Source organism: Diachasmimorpha longicaudata, chromosome 12 (genome assembly GCF_034640455.1).
Source record: "Diachasmimorpha longicaudata isolate KC_UGA_2023 chromosome 12, iyDiaLong2, whole genome shotgun sequence".
NCBI lineage: Eukaryota > Metazoa > Arthropoda > Insecta > Hymenoptera > Braconidae > Diachasmimorpha > Diachasmimorpha longicaudata.
In genome coordinates, this window is record NC_087236.1 from 1,216,574 (window position 1) to 1,230,939 (window position 14,366).

Genomic DNA, 14,366 nt, shown 5'->3' on the forward strand with positions numbered 1-14,366 from the left:
CTCGGGGGTAGATGTAAAGAGATCACGTCGGGGTCATTCAATTTGTCCCAATCAGGCTAAGCTAAAGCCGGTGAGCTCACAATTTCACAGTGACCTGGTGAGACATATTTCTGGACTTGCCTTCGGAAACTAGAGAGCTACTGACGTCTGAACCCCAAAGAAATCCTTTGTAACGATTCTTCTTTCCTCTTTTGAATTACCTGGTGGGGGAGGTCTCATCTACGGGCTTGTTCACTTTTATCTTATGTCCAAACGTCTAAGATGCAAGCATATTATAAGTGAGTAGCAGGTCCCAATAAGATTTCGTAACTAAACTGCAGCTTTGGAAGTGTGTTCTTTGTTCTTACGACATATGACTTCTACCGTGAAGCTGCTCGTTGTGTCCCAGGCTGCCTGTGATGACAGCATTGCTTTGACCAAATTCTCGAACGTGATCGTCCTCCCATGGTGAGACTACCAGTCAGCTCGGATTCTATTGAAGTGGGGACCAGTGAAGAGCATATAATCTGCATGCTTAGGAACAACCAAGCAGATAAGGCACTTTGAAGAATCTTTATTTTCAAACCTATAAAGATGCAGGCTCTGACGAGGCAGATATTTTGCGCCCTTTCAAAGCCGCAATGTAATAATAATTATCCATAATATGGTAGGTTAGATTTGCGCTACCGTTGGACACCCCATTCCCTAGTAGATTCCTACTCCTTCCCCCTAACCATTCGCCACAGCACTGAAAATTGCCTCATTGACACTGCCACGGTATCCAGAGCAGAGGAATCTCACGTGACATACCGTATGATGATTCGCCTAGGGATCCCCCACCCCCCGCACGAGGATCACGCAGAAAAGTGCGGCGCATGCCGATGACCACTCCCGTTTTGGAATTGCCCTGAGAATAGTCCCCGTTGAATCGCCCCGGCGACTACCAATTGGAGCAGCCTCGGGAGCGGTCCAACATTAAATAGTGTTTGAAATTATTGAAAAGAAAAGTTCGTAACAGGAGATATGATTTCCCCTTCGTGTCAGTAATTTTACTACCCTCGGAAATCCCACCAAACTGCCGTAGGCTCAGTTCCTGCAATATATATGTGGGATCTATATTTTAATGGAACTTAGAAACTGTTAGTGGGGAAAACCCCTATTGATGGAACATTTTGTGTAAACTAAAGATTATGCCATAAAATAGAGTGCAGGCCCGAGGTCCGTTGGAGAAGTCCCCAGTGGAGTTGATGGACCCGGGGTTAAATTGTAAAAAATCATAGAGTAAGGTTGAGGCCTTAATGAGTAAGACGTGGACAGCCGATGGCACTTTTAGTATTTAAGGACGACCAAATCATGAAGCAAGTTAGTCGTTAGCCGAAGTTGGTAGTGTCGGGTTCACAATTGCATTTTGTAACTTTCTATTTCTTTAATAAATCATATCTGTATTAATATAACTACTGAATTGAATCCTACATATATATATATAATTCGTCCCTATGTCGAGCACCAGGGAACCTAGCCATCCCGAGTGGGCGCATGCGGCGAACTATTGATCGATTGCTGCGCAACAGGTTATTCGGACCAGATCGCTCTTGTCCCGGTGGTACACACGTGCACTATTGTCTATTAATTGTGTCTTAGATATTGTTAATTTTATTGATCTGTATAAATTATTTGTAATATCCTGTGGAAAGAGTGGATTTCCGAGGTTTATTGGGTGAGAAATAGAACTGGCGACATTAAAAGTAAGTGCTTAATTACTGTATAATTCCTGCCTAATTTTCTCCTTTCACGCTCAATCGCTTTAATCTTTCTCTGGGTCTTCCAACCTCCACTCTCCGAGATTGCCGGGAAACGTTGTTGATTCTCGTTAAATCAATTGGCGTCCATTTTATTGTTGTAATTCGAATTAGTTGCTGTTCCTTAAAGGAATTTTCTGGAGCCCTGACATCTCTTGACCCAGGCCGCGTCAGGTGAGGGCCTTCCGTAATTTATTTAGATTAACGAATAAGCAAAATTAAAAAAACCCTTATCTCACACGATAAATACTCGTAAATTCGTATTCTCTGGGCCAGTCATCTGAATTCTTTTCATTAGCAGTTATTTCTTTTGTATTGTAACGTGGTAGACTTTGAAATGAAACTTCTTTGCGTCCCTTGGGCTGCGATTCCAATATCGTACATAACGAAAAAGCGACAGGAAAAGGGAAGGGACAGCGTACGTGGTGAGGCAGTCGGACGGAAAACGACATGGGAGAGAAACGATAACGCGATAGATTCCGAGGAGGAACATGGCTTATTTTGTTAATATGATGAAAAATACTAATAAAACCTTTTTATTAATATCGGGATAGTTCACTGGGAATTACCAATCCAGTGACATCAAATACTTTTTACACATTTGAAAATCACGAAATCTCCGGTCTAACTTATCTGTTGGATGAGGGACCTGGTTTGTGCCAGTTGGGTGATTGAGGGGGGCTGGTGGTGGTGAGAGGTGAGGGGTGAGGAATTGAGCCGGTTGTGGGCATCAAGAGTCACACGCGTTATAGTTTCTTTAAGTCACTTTTATTACGAAATAATATAGTCAAAAATCTACACAAAAAAATGATGAGCGGTCACTGACTTTGAATAACAATAGTAAAGAGATACTCGCGTTTTGTAGAATCGAAAATTTAAATACGTTTGGGTTTCGCTGTATAATGACGAGAGCACTAAATGGTACTTGTAGTCACAACGGAGTCCAAACGGTGAGAGAGCGATTTTCGGAGAGGTCACGGTCGAGAAGGATCTAGATTGATTGACACGTGACCCCTCTGATTGGTCGAAGGGCGTGTTTCCGGGGTCAATCCGTCCGGAAAGTGGCTCCTCGAATAGGCAAAAATGCCAATTGACCCCCTGGCAACAGCGGGTTGTTTTGGCCAGGGGTCGAGCGGTCATGAGTTCGGGGGTTGCGGGGGACGGGAGGCCAGCGTTTAGCTGGATTTCCAACATTATCCTTCTGTAAAATTCCCGAATTTTAAGCGGTACGAAAATGAGAATTTCGTAATTTATTTAAATATATACTCTAATATGAATATTGGACATCAATTTCCTTGATTTTTCAATGAAATCGTAAATTTCCTGATTTTTCGTCCTCAATGGGCTTCAGTGTCACTGTTCCCCGGATTCAAAAATGCATTGACAGCAATTTCCTTGTTTTCTGTTCATTTTCAGGGAAATATGGAATAGAAATTGACTATTCTATTTGGTGTCTCCACGAGATCCCGAATTTTCAATCACAAAATGTTCTGAAATCTTCCTGTGTGGCTCAATCAAAATTTCCGAAAATTATCACATATAATACCACAAGTGGTTCAAAATTATCGAATATTTCCCGATAGATTCGTTGCAAACAAATGAAGGAGTCAAGTTTTTCAGGCTAAAAAATCACGAGTGCGAAGCACGAGTGATTTTTCCTGAAAAACTTGACGACTTCATTTGTATGCAGGGAACCTAGAGGGAAATATTCTATAATTTTGAAGCTCGAGTGGTATTCAGGGGATTATTTTTCCTATCCAAATTTCGGCCAAGAGAATTGTGCCATGACATGAAAAGAGGTTTATTTGGTTAAGTGTCGTTTGTTTACCAAAATATTCAAAAAATTATCGCATATAATACCACAAGAACTCCGAAATTATCGGATATTTCCCGATAGGTTCGTTGTAAATAAATGAACGTCAAGTTTTCCAGTTTAAAAATCACGAGGGCGAAGCGCGAGTGATTTTTCTGGAAAACTTAACAAGCTTATTTGCTTGTAGGGAACCTTGAGGGAAATATCAGATAATTTCGAAGTTCGAGTGCTATTCGGGGGATTATTTTTTGCATCCAAATCTTGGCCGATAGAATTGCACCATGAGACATAATTTCCAACGAATTGCCATTTAATCTGTCAGATACAATTGAGGGTTACTTCAACATTTGTTTTTTTTATATATATCAACATGCAAAATTTCCAGTGAAATTTCCAAGAATTTCCGCTGAAATACCGTGTTGACTATATAAAATAACGTCGAATGGTGCAATCCTATTGGCCAAGATTTGGATGGGAAAAATAATCGCTGAAATTCGAGGTAGGCTATACAAAATATCAACAAATGGTGCAATTCTATTGGCTGAAATTTGGGTGGGAAAAATAATCACAAAAAATTCAGACAAAATTTTTTAACAGTCTATGGCTAAGAAGTTTCATTTCTGTCGTGCATAAATTTCACACACATATATGTTTTTCAAATTATAGATGCCTTTTCGTATCATTCTAATGATTGGAAGAACATTCCACAAAAATGATTTGGCACCTGTAGCGATGAACAAATCAATTCACCTGATAAATAACGGCATTGTTTAAAAAATATGCAAATGTACCCTTAGATGGTTAGTTGGCAGAGCCAAACAACCGTTCTCTGCCGTTGAATCAGAATCTCGTGACTTGGGGGTCTTCGACGTCCAAATCATCCAAGTTAGTTATTGCACTCAAAGAGTAATATGTTTTTAGTTACACGTGTTGAAATAGTAGATTATGGTATGAGGACGATAGGTGGAGGATTGTGAGAAGTGTGAAGTTTGCAGCACGAGGCGTGACAAGTCGAAGTCGAGGCGAGCCGAGACGCAGACTTCTCATGCCGAGTGCTGGAAACTTCACACGACTCACAATCCGACACCATCGTCCGAATGCCATAATCTTTTTTTCGTTACGAAGGCGTATGGCGGGTTGGCGAAGGGGTGCGGGAAAGGGGGGGTTGGGGGGGGCTTTGCCCCCACTGAAAAACAGAAATAGACTTAATTAAAAAAAAATTATTCTTTAGAAAAATACATAAACAATATAAACTAAAGAAAACGAATGTTAACGTTTTGCTTAGGTTCTATTGTCCATGGTTGTGTTCATCCAAAGAAGAAATCATACGATTGCAACACTTATTCACCAAAAAAGATTTTATAATTTTTATTAATTTAATTTTATAAAATTTTATTATATTAAAGCACTTATTAATCTTTTAGTATTTCGATTAAGATGAAAACTGAAAATCAGAAATAGACTTAATTTAAAAAAAACTATTCTTTGGGAAAATACATAAACAATATAAATTAAAGAAAACGAATATTAATCCAAATACTAAAAGATTAATAATGCTTTAATATTATAAAACGTTTTTATGGACAATTTTCTTTGTCAGATGTAGTAAATATGCTAAAATTTGAGCAACCTGAAAAGTGGAGATTTAGGGTTATTTTTGTATTGCTATCGCCCATCGCTCATGTCACTTCGAAGTTACGACAGTCTCCGTTAGAGGCGTTTAGTGGAGGGTAGGTAAGCACCTATACTCCTAGGAGCTGTAATGTATATCGGTGGAGTCCGGTGTTATAATAGCTAACCTATCGTCCTCAAATCAGGCGGATAGGTAGCGCTTTCCGCGCCTGAGTAACAAAAAAGGACATTTTTAGGGCTTCACGATAGGAATAAATTTCAGATAATGAACCAGATTGGAATGTAATAGATCGTATTTATTATTTCTACATCAGTAACTCTGATGGCAAAATGTAACAATTTAATGCTTCATATCTTCCAGTGACTCTCCATTTATCGCAGCTGCTACTTTCGGATTGTCTAGAATCGTTACGTGGTTTCCTTCAAGCCTGTAGATTGTCACACCTCCCGTAGTTAACTGAAAATTATTTTTTAATTTTAAAAACTGTTTTCCTTATCGGGATTTTTCCCATACATGGTATAAATGGGAGCGTATCGAAAGGCGACATATTTTGACGCCTCTCAACTGCGAAAAATAGCCTAAGCACTACCATGTATCCATATGTTCCACACCTAATGACATGACATGAATGTCTTAAATACGGTTTTAGACTAAATAGAAAAAGGAACCAGATTCAATCATCGATATAATTTTACAAAAAGATTGTACTAAAATATGGATAGTGCAGACTGGAATTCGGACACGGGATCTTCCGATTATGCATGTGGTGTTTAGTTGTTTGCACATTCCTAATACCAGCTAGTAGTCGACGATAGATTTTAACAGAACGCAGGGACCAATTTTACAGTGTGTCATTCTATTTTTAAATACTATAACAAGAATTTTAACAGACGGGAAATATCATTCCATCCACTTTTTCCAACATTTTGAAACGATTACTGCTTGAAAAACCAGCAGAATGTCCCTGATTTCCTCATTTTGTCCACAATCATAGTCAAACTGAGTCTATATTTAGAGTTCTGTTTCGAGTAGAAGGTTTTCAGTTTCGTACAAGGTTTATAAGGAAGTGATTATCACAGTACGATAGCCTGCTGAAGCGGAAACTGTCACAGCATCCGAGTCTCAGAGCTTCGGCGCACGATGTAGTAGCATAGATTTTGCAAGACGTCTAGCGAATATTAAGCTTCCTTTAAAAATGATTACCAAGACGGTTCACCATTGAATACGTTCTTTTGGCCAAAGTTTAGGTATGTATGAGACAAACGTCTAGTCTTGATTGTCTCGCCTTAGCTGTAATTTTTATTAAAATTGATAAGGACTGAGACAACCCAGCTACGATATTTTCACTTGGTGCTTTACGTTTGATTTTAAAAGGGTTTAGGTATTTTAATTAATAAAATGTTCTGAGTCACTCGAAGGATCACTATTTAATGTCACTAAATTCCTTTACATACTTTAAACTACACTAGTCTTATAAGTATTATATTCTCTTAATTTTAGAATTCTACGACTAACATGAGCTGAATTCAACAGATTTAAAGACTTGGCTAGGCCGATTTAAAGGTGAAATTTAAGGCGCGAAGTAATTGCATGAAAGGTTCGATGTAGACTGGTTTGAAAAGGTTTCACACGGAAGTTCTTGGCCCTGACCACGAAGAGTGGGAAGGGATTTTCCTAAAATTGATTGGTCGAAAAAGTATTTCTTGAGCTGGAATTGGTCAACCAGAGGGATAGGGAAGACATATATCAAAAAGAGAAAATGCACTTATGCCTGATGCGCTCTCGCAACGCAACGAGTGTCACCCATATGCTGACCACCCGGACAAATTTGAGTTGACCAAAAAAAAACTATTGTAGAGAATTTCTCCGTACGTGCTTTTCGGAGATTTCGAGTAGTTTCCCAGGGCGATTAAAATAATTGATGGGGAGTTTTACGCCTAGCCAGTCTTTTTTTTTATAAAAATGATAAATGTTTAAATTCTGAATTTTTCTGTACTATTGGTACATATGTTGGTACGCAACATTGATCACAAGGTTTATTTAAGTATGAGACAAAGCTCTTAATTACAAGGAAGGAAATCGTCGAGATGATCAAGATACAGCTTGCAGACAATTCACAACTTTATTGTGTGTTCATCAGTGGAGATGATGGTCGACGCCTAGCTTTTTTGCAACGAGCAATCGCATAAGGTACCATAATGGCCGAGGGGCGAGGGGTCTTAGCGCGCTTCATGCCCAACGTGAAAAGGCCTAAATAGAGGATACGAGCAATGTGTGGGGAAATAAACTCCGCCAGAACTTTTTACGGGCGGGCCGTACGGACGGGCGAGCGTCGCTGCTATGGGCGCCATCTTGCTTCTCGTCGATTATGGCGGCAAAACCATTTGTGCCATTAACGTTCAAAAAATTACTTCAAATCCTTTCAGAAACTAAGATTCGTATGTATTTCACTTTATATCGATAGAGAATCGTTTGTAGCTCAATAATTTAGTTGTGTAATTATTAGTTAGTGGAAAATGTGCACAAAGAGGTCACTATTTAAGTTCAAGGTCAACCATATAAAAAATTATATAGAAAAGTAAACTTATGCATGGGTGAACTGTACTGTTTTACGCACCGTCGGTGAGGCAGACACTAGCAATTAAATGGCACGCAAAGGTCTCTCCAACCTTATATCTGGCAAATAAAAGAGTGATTATGCATTCTAATTACGCTTATGCGTTTGGGGATATTTTGGAAATTACTTTTAATCTTTGAGAAAAATTAGTGTGTTTCTTATAAATTAATCAAGCTATTGTGTATCTTTGGCAAAGAAATGAAACAAATGATGTAAAAAATACTCAATCGGAAATGAGTTGGGAAATCGAATTGCTGAAGACGTATCCTTTGGAGCAAAACGAACCGCTCAAAAATAATATGGATTACTAAAAAGTGGCTAGGGTTTATCAAATTTAACAAAAACAGTAATTGTTTACGTGAAAATCAATAAGAAACTATAGAATTATTTCATTTTGCGACACATAATAACCTGTCGATTATCTATATACGAATATTTTCGTTGCTGGCAGCCGCTAAAAACGACAATGCACATGCCACCACTGGGGCCAATTTCTATCAGGGGCGGCTCCGTTTGTACTTGTTGAGGGGGCTACGTTTGTACTTGAAACGCAAATGATCAACTGTACAGAGAATTTTCAAACGGTGAGAGCACCACTGTGCAGGGATTCAACTGTCGAGACAAAAAGCTAGGCTGTACATGTGGCCCCAGCGCTACATGTACAGCTTACCTTTTTGTCTCGAAAGTTGAAACTCTGCACAGTGGTGCTCTCAACGTTTGAAAATTCTCTGTACAGTTGATCATTTGTGCAGTTGAACAAGTACAAACGCAGCCCCCCCCATCATTTGTACAGTTGAACAAGTACAAACGGAGCCCCCCCGCACTGGGGTACAAATATACCCCACGCTATCTTGAGGGCTGTGTGGAAACGAGAATCCTGCATTTATCGACTGAAGACCCTAACCATAATTCAATTTGAAGATCATAAAATTCTGCAAGTCCACTTACACAGCCGTATTCGTTATTACAAAACGAAGAAAATGATGTATAACAACATTTCCCAATTTTAATTGTTACCTGCGAAAATTGCGGTCTAACGCGTTGGGTACATTTGTACCCCAGTGCATGTGATGTAATGACATCTCGAGCGGTCGGGGGGCGCGTGTGTTGCTTAAATCTCCGCGAGATTCAAATTGCGTAATTAAATTTGATTTATTGGAACAGATTATTCCACCACACAATGGACAAAGGGAACAAAAACATTTCTCGAGTGTGAAGAAAATGATTCAATTTGAAATGTCAAGTTGAAATTCACGTCAAATAAACACATTTATTATAGAAAAATTTAGAGGGTCGAGTTTATTTTAATTAATATTATTTTCTGTTTATCTTTAAGGTTTTCCACTGCATGTGTATAGCACGTGTGGAGACACATTGTTCATTGTATTCGCCAGGCTGACTTAGAGTCCTAACATCGAGATACGCGGGAGCGCATCGGCCAAGTATATATTTCGAAACCTCGAATAAATAGGCCGAGTGCTACCAAGTATCTATACATGACACAATTACCCCTTCCACTACCTCCAAAAGTAATTTCCGTAACTGAGTGAAAACGCGGCAATTTTCAGCAAAAATACACTTAGTTACATTACCTAAACCGCCTATGCTATATTCATTTATGTCAAGTTTTTCTGAATTAAACGCCTAAGTAAAAAGATCCGCGCATAGCAACGGATTTTTTTACATATTTTCCACGGTGAGATTATCTCAGAATGAAACGGTCAGATTTTTGTTCAACAGTTGACAGCATTTGTTTCCTACGGGCGCTGTGTGGTCGGTTGGCAATCAGCGACGCGCGCGAGAAATGAGAGGTTGGCAAAAGTGTCGTGGACCTAGAGATCGTCGAAAATGAACTCTTCAATTATTCAAATCAAATTTATCACTCCACGACTTAATTGTTACCCTCAAATTATGCAAATTATCAATAACTTTTATTTGTTTCTTCTGATAATTCAGTACAAGAAGCAACGATTTTAGTTTCCATAGAACGTGAGCATGAAAACAAGAACGAAAGAAAGAGAGAGTGAGAGATGCGACCAATCGAATTCTTTCCAGGTTTATTTTTGTACGATAACAGTTATTAGTATTGAACATAAAGAATGATAATTTCAATGAAATTTGCCTAGAGAGTACAAACAAGACGACTTGATCTCAGATAGATTAAGAATTTAGGTCTGGTAACATATAGACATTTACTAAAATCGTCCAGTGATCAGCAGAAGCTATCACACTGGATGAATCCTGAAACGCGACCAGTTGAGACAACAGTTTAATTTTAGATTAGAAAGAATTTGATCTGGTAACACATAGACATTTACTAAAATCATCCAGTGATCAGCAGAAGCTATCACACTGGATGAATGCTGAAACGCGACCAGTTGAGACAACCGTTTCATTTTAGATTAGAAAGAATTAGGTCTGGCAACATATAGACATTTACCAAAATCATCCAGTGATCAGCAGAAGCTATCACACTGGATGAATCCTGAGACGCGACCAGTTGAAACAACCATTTAATTTTAGATTAGAGAGAATCAGATCTGGTTTGGTTAATGGAACTATTGGAGTTGTAACAGCAGTTACTAAATCCGTTAATAAGGCAGCAGAATATATAAATTCTATAACCGTTCCCCTAGAATCGGGGAAAGAATTCGAAATTGAACGTATCGACGTGAAATTCGAAATCATGAGTGGAGCTTACATATCGAGACGACAGTCTCCCATCTGTTTGAGCTATGGAATTACAATTCATAAGAGTCAAGGCTTGAGTTTACACCTTGCTGTTATGGATGTGGGTCAAACCATATTTTCTTCTGGCCAAACGTACGTCGCTCTTTCAAGAGTAACTACATTGGGAGGCGTTCATTTGATCAATTTCGATCCAACTTCGGCAAAAGCTTCCATTACGGCCATTGAAGAATACAATAGACTTAGGGCAAAATAGAGACCTGATATGAAACAAATACCTCTGCCCGATAAATATTGGCCGAAGGTATGGGCCACTCAGTGGGCTTTTGAAATTGGTTCAAATGATGAGACGAATGTAGAAAATAAACAAGTCGATATAAGTTCGTCTGTCTGTGGGCTATGCAATTCTGCCGGTGGTGCCAGTTATGCTAATGCAGTAATTCAATGCATATTTCGGTCCCTCGTAATACGCCAAGTACTGTTGCTCACCCCCGAAGATGAGCACACAGTAATAAATGAATTATTGAAAAAATACATAGAAGACTCTGAAGTTTTGAATGCAAGTGCACTCATACAATTCGTCGATGATAAATTTTCTCTTGATAACGAGCAGGATCCCGTAATCTTTTTGGAGCGTTTATGTGACAAAGTGCGTGATTTACAACAAAATTTAAAACATGAATTTACTCATCTTGATCGATGTAAAGTATGTAATTATATGAAAACTTCAAAAGAGAATAATATTGTTTTCAGTTTATCATTTAATAACATCAAAGAACCAGTCTCCTTAGATGATTTGATCAAAACATCACTGTCATGTTGGTACGACGTTTCACAACATTGTGATAATTGTGGACATGTCACTGATGCTTCACGAAAAACATGCTTAAGTAGTAGCTGCGGGGTACTTATTGTAAAATTGAACATTTTTTCGTTCAATAAAAAGGATGTTAAACAAAAAATCAGCAGTTGGAAACTTAAAGCAGTTCCAACAACTATAGTTAATATCTGTGGTGATTCATATTCCGTCCATAGTGCCGTGTTACATGGCAAAATCGGAAAAAACCACCACTATATTAGTTTGCTTAGGGATAAGAAAACCGAATGGATAAAAACAGACGATACAAACATTGCCAAAATGTGATGGCCGAGAAATTCTAAGGATGTATATCTTTTATTTTTAGAACGGAGCGAATCTAAGTAATAGTAAGACTCTCATTCGATAGTAGCTTGGGTAGTGGAGGTATAAAATCTCTTGCCCATTTTGAAAAAATGCTTGAAATCCGCCAAAAAACAAAAACAAAACATGTTTTTGTAAAAAAATGCGCCAAGCATATATTTCGATGTTGTTCATTTGAAAAACAAAATTGAAAAAAAACTTAAAACAGCAATTACTTAAATAGTGAAGCCACAATTATGGAAATTTGAAAAAACTACAGAAATAACAAAAGACGCCAAGCTCATTGATTGAATTTACCAGTGGAGAAAGCTGGTGATAATACGAGTCCATAAACCGTTTTGAGTTCTCTATGAATATTTTGACTAAGACGAGTCCCATAATATCCTACAAAGGACATCGCAGTCAAATCAAATACTCGACTCAAATCGAAAGGGGTAAAAAGTCCTTTGTGAATCAAAAAATTATTCAGCCATATGGTCAGGATCAACGTACTTGGCGCGGTTTTTTCGAAACTCACCACTTTCTCTTTAAAACTAGCGACAACAGAGTACTTTCCTCTATTACACGAACTGTCGTTTAGTCTGGGAATTCTAGCGGAATCAACAAAGCGAAAAATTGAACCGAAAGTTCCATCTGGTTATCGTGAAAAGGTCTATGAGTTTGATAATCTTGACGAGCAGACCATCGGACTAGGGAATTTTCTACCATTCAACTATGTTCGAGACACAAACTATCGTAGTTCCTCCGTTGATGCATAGGGATGAAAGATTCTTACGACAAACTTCTCAGTCAGCAGTGCTATACGGGTCAGCACTGCTCAGGTCAAGTCTCACGGGCGGTTTTTCACGAAAAAAGGAAAGATCGCATATCCAAATAGGCTAGGTCATCAGGAAAAACCGCGCCAAGTACGTTGATCCTGACCATATGGCTGAATAATTTTTTGATTCACAAAGGACTTTTTACCCCTTTCGATTTGAGTCGAGTATTTGATTTGACTGCGATGTCCTTTGTAGGATATTATGGGACTCGTCTTAGTCAAAATATTCATAGAGAACTCAAAACGGTTTATGGACTCGTATTATCACCAGCTTTCTCCACTGGTAAATTCAATCAATGAGCTTGGCGTCTTTTGTTATTTCTGTAGTATTTTCAAATTTCCATAATTGTGGCTTCACTATTTAAGTAATGGTTGTTTTAAGTTTTTTTTCAATTTTGTTTTTCAAATGAACAACATCGAAATATATGCTTGGCGCATTTTTTTACAAAAACATGTTTTGTTTTTGTTTTTTGGCGGATTTATTTCTATACGGCAAGCTACCTCCCGATAAAAATTTATCCTGAAAGCCCATCGAATGCTCTCCACATCATTTTCTATTTTTTCGTTGCCAGTAGTTTGTAATCAAAGTCCGAAAATCCTATAATTTTGATATTGTCTGTCTGTTAAATTCGATTCGCTACCTATCCTACTCTCTCTCTCTCTCTCTCTCTCTCTCTCTTTCGGGTTTACGTTAACTATATATCTTCTGTCTCTCTCATATTTATGTTCATGCCCGATCTTCAAGCCCGCTCTTAGGAGGAGATTCTTCTTTCTATATCTCCTGGCTGGTCGAATTTCTCCGGAGACATTGATAATTATTTAACTAGAATCAATTTCTATTATCCGAGGCCAGTTATAATCCTTCAGTGTTTTCCTTTAAACGGAAGAACTTGTACAAGTTTCCGATAGCGAAATGTGTCTATATTATACCGCTTTGTTATTAATTACCAACGCATGTCAGCTCCTTACTAGAAGTTAAAAATAGGGTTCTCTTTCGTTTTCTGATCATGGGTTATTTACCTTCGTGAGTCCATAATCTGCCGAAAGATACTTGAAACTCTCCACATTGGGTTTTAATAACGTGATCGAAGATTTCAAAGGTGGAAGCTTGGTAGGATCATAATTTCCAACAGCCATAAGACGCCGATAAATAGCAACAGTAATTTTCCTTTGGCCTTCAGGGGAAATTTTCATTGCATCATCTGGTATTAAGTCCATATATACGTTGAGTTTCTCCTCCCATGTCTTACATTTTTGGAGTTCTACATATAGGTCCCCACTGATTTGGGGGGCAACAATATCAGTGATACCAATGAGCATATTGGTACCGAGATCATCATCATTTTCTGATCGTAACTGCTGATTTCTGATAGTTTTTAAGAAATCTGGAGAACCATCAACCAGGAGTAGTCGACAATTATAACCTTGCGTTTCCAATTGCCGAACCATTTCTATTGCCACTAGAGATCCAAATGAATATCCTACGATGAAGAAGTTCTTCTGATTCCGGTTTTTAGTCAAGACAATCTGAAAAAGTAGAAAATTGACGTTATACTTTGTGTGGCACAATTGTTTGATAATTAATTTAGCCATATAACTCAAATGTTCATTTTGAATTTCACTTCATTCGGCCACCCATAATTAATTGGTCATATAGTTTTTATTAAACGGAATTAAATTTATTTTCACTCAATGTTTGGATTTTAATATTAATTGAATGTTATTCATCTCTATAGTCTCCTATTTTTCTATAGGACCTAATATTTTTATTAAGTCGATCTCTCCACTCATGCTTTTGATGACATATTCGTAGAAAGTTCCCTTGACGAAAAATTGAATA

At 38.2% G+C, this 14,366-nt stretch overlaps 1 protein-coding gene across 2 annotated transcripts in view; it reads right to left on the minus strand.

The window, feature by feature from the left end:
- Positions 1 to 5,498: 5,498 nt before the first annotated feature.
- The window catches only part of LOC135168134 (fatty acid synthase-like), a 167,639-nt gene continuing 158,771 nt past the window's right edge, over positions 5,499 to 14,366 (minus strand). For both annotated transcript variants that reach the window (XM_064132054.1, XM_064132053.1), the window contains 2 exons: positions 13,547 to 14,053; positions 5,499 to 5,680 (listed from right to left, as the gene is read on the minus strand). In XM_064132054.1, the coding sequence (XP_063988124.1) occupies positions 5,564 to 5,680; positions 13,547 to 14,053 (624 nt within the window). In that variant the 3' untranslated portion in view covers positions 5,499 to 5,563. The remainder of the gene's footprint in view (positions 5,681 to 13,546; positions 14,054 to 14,366) is intronic.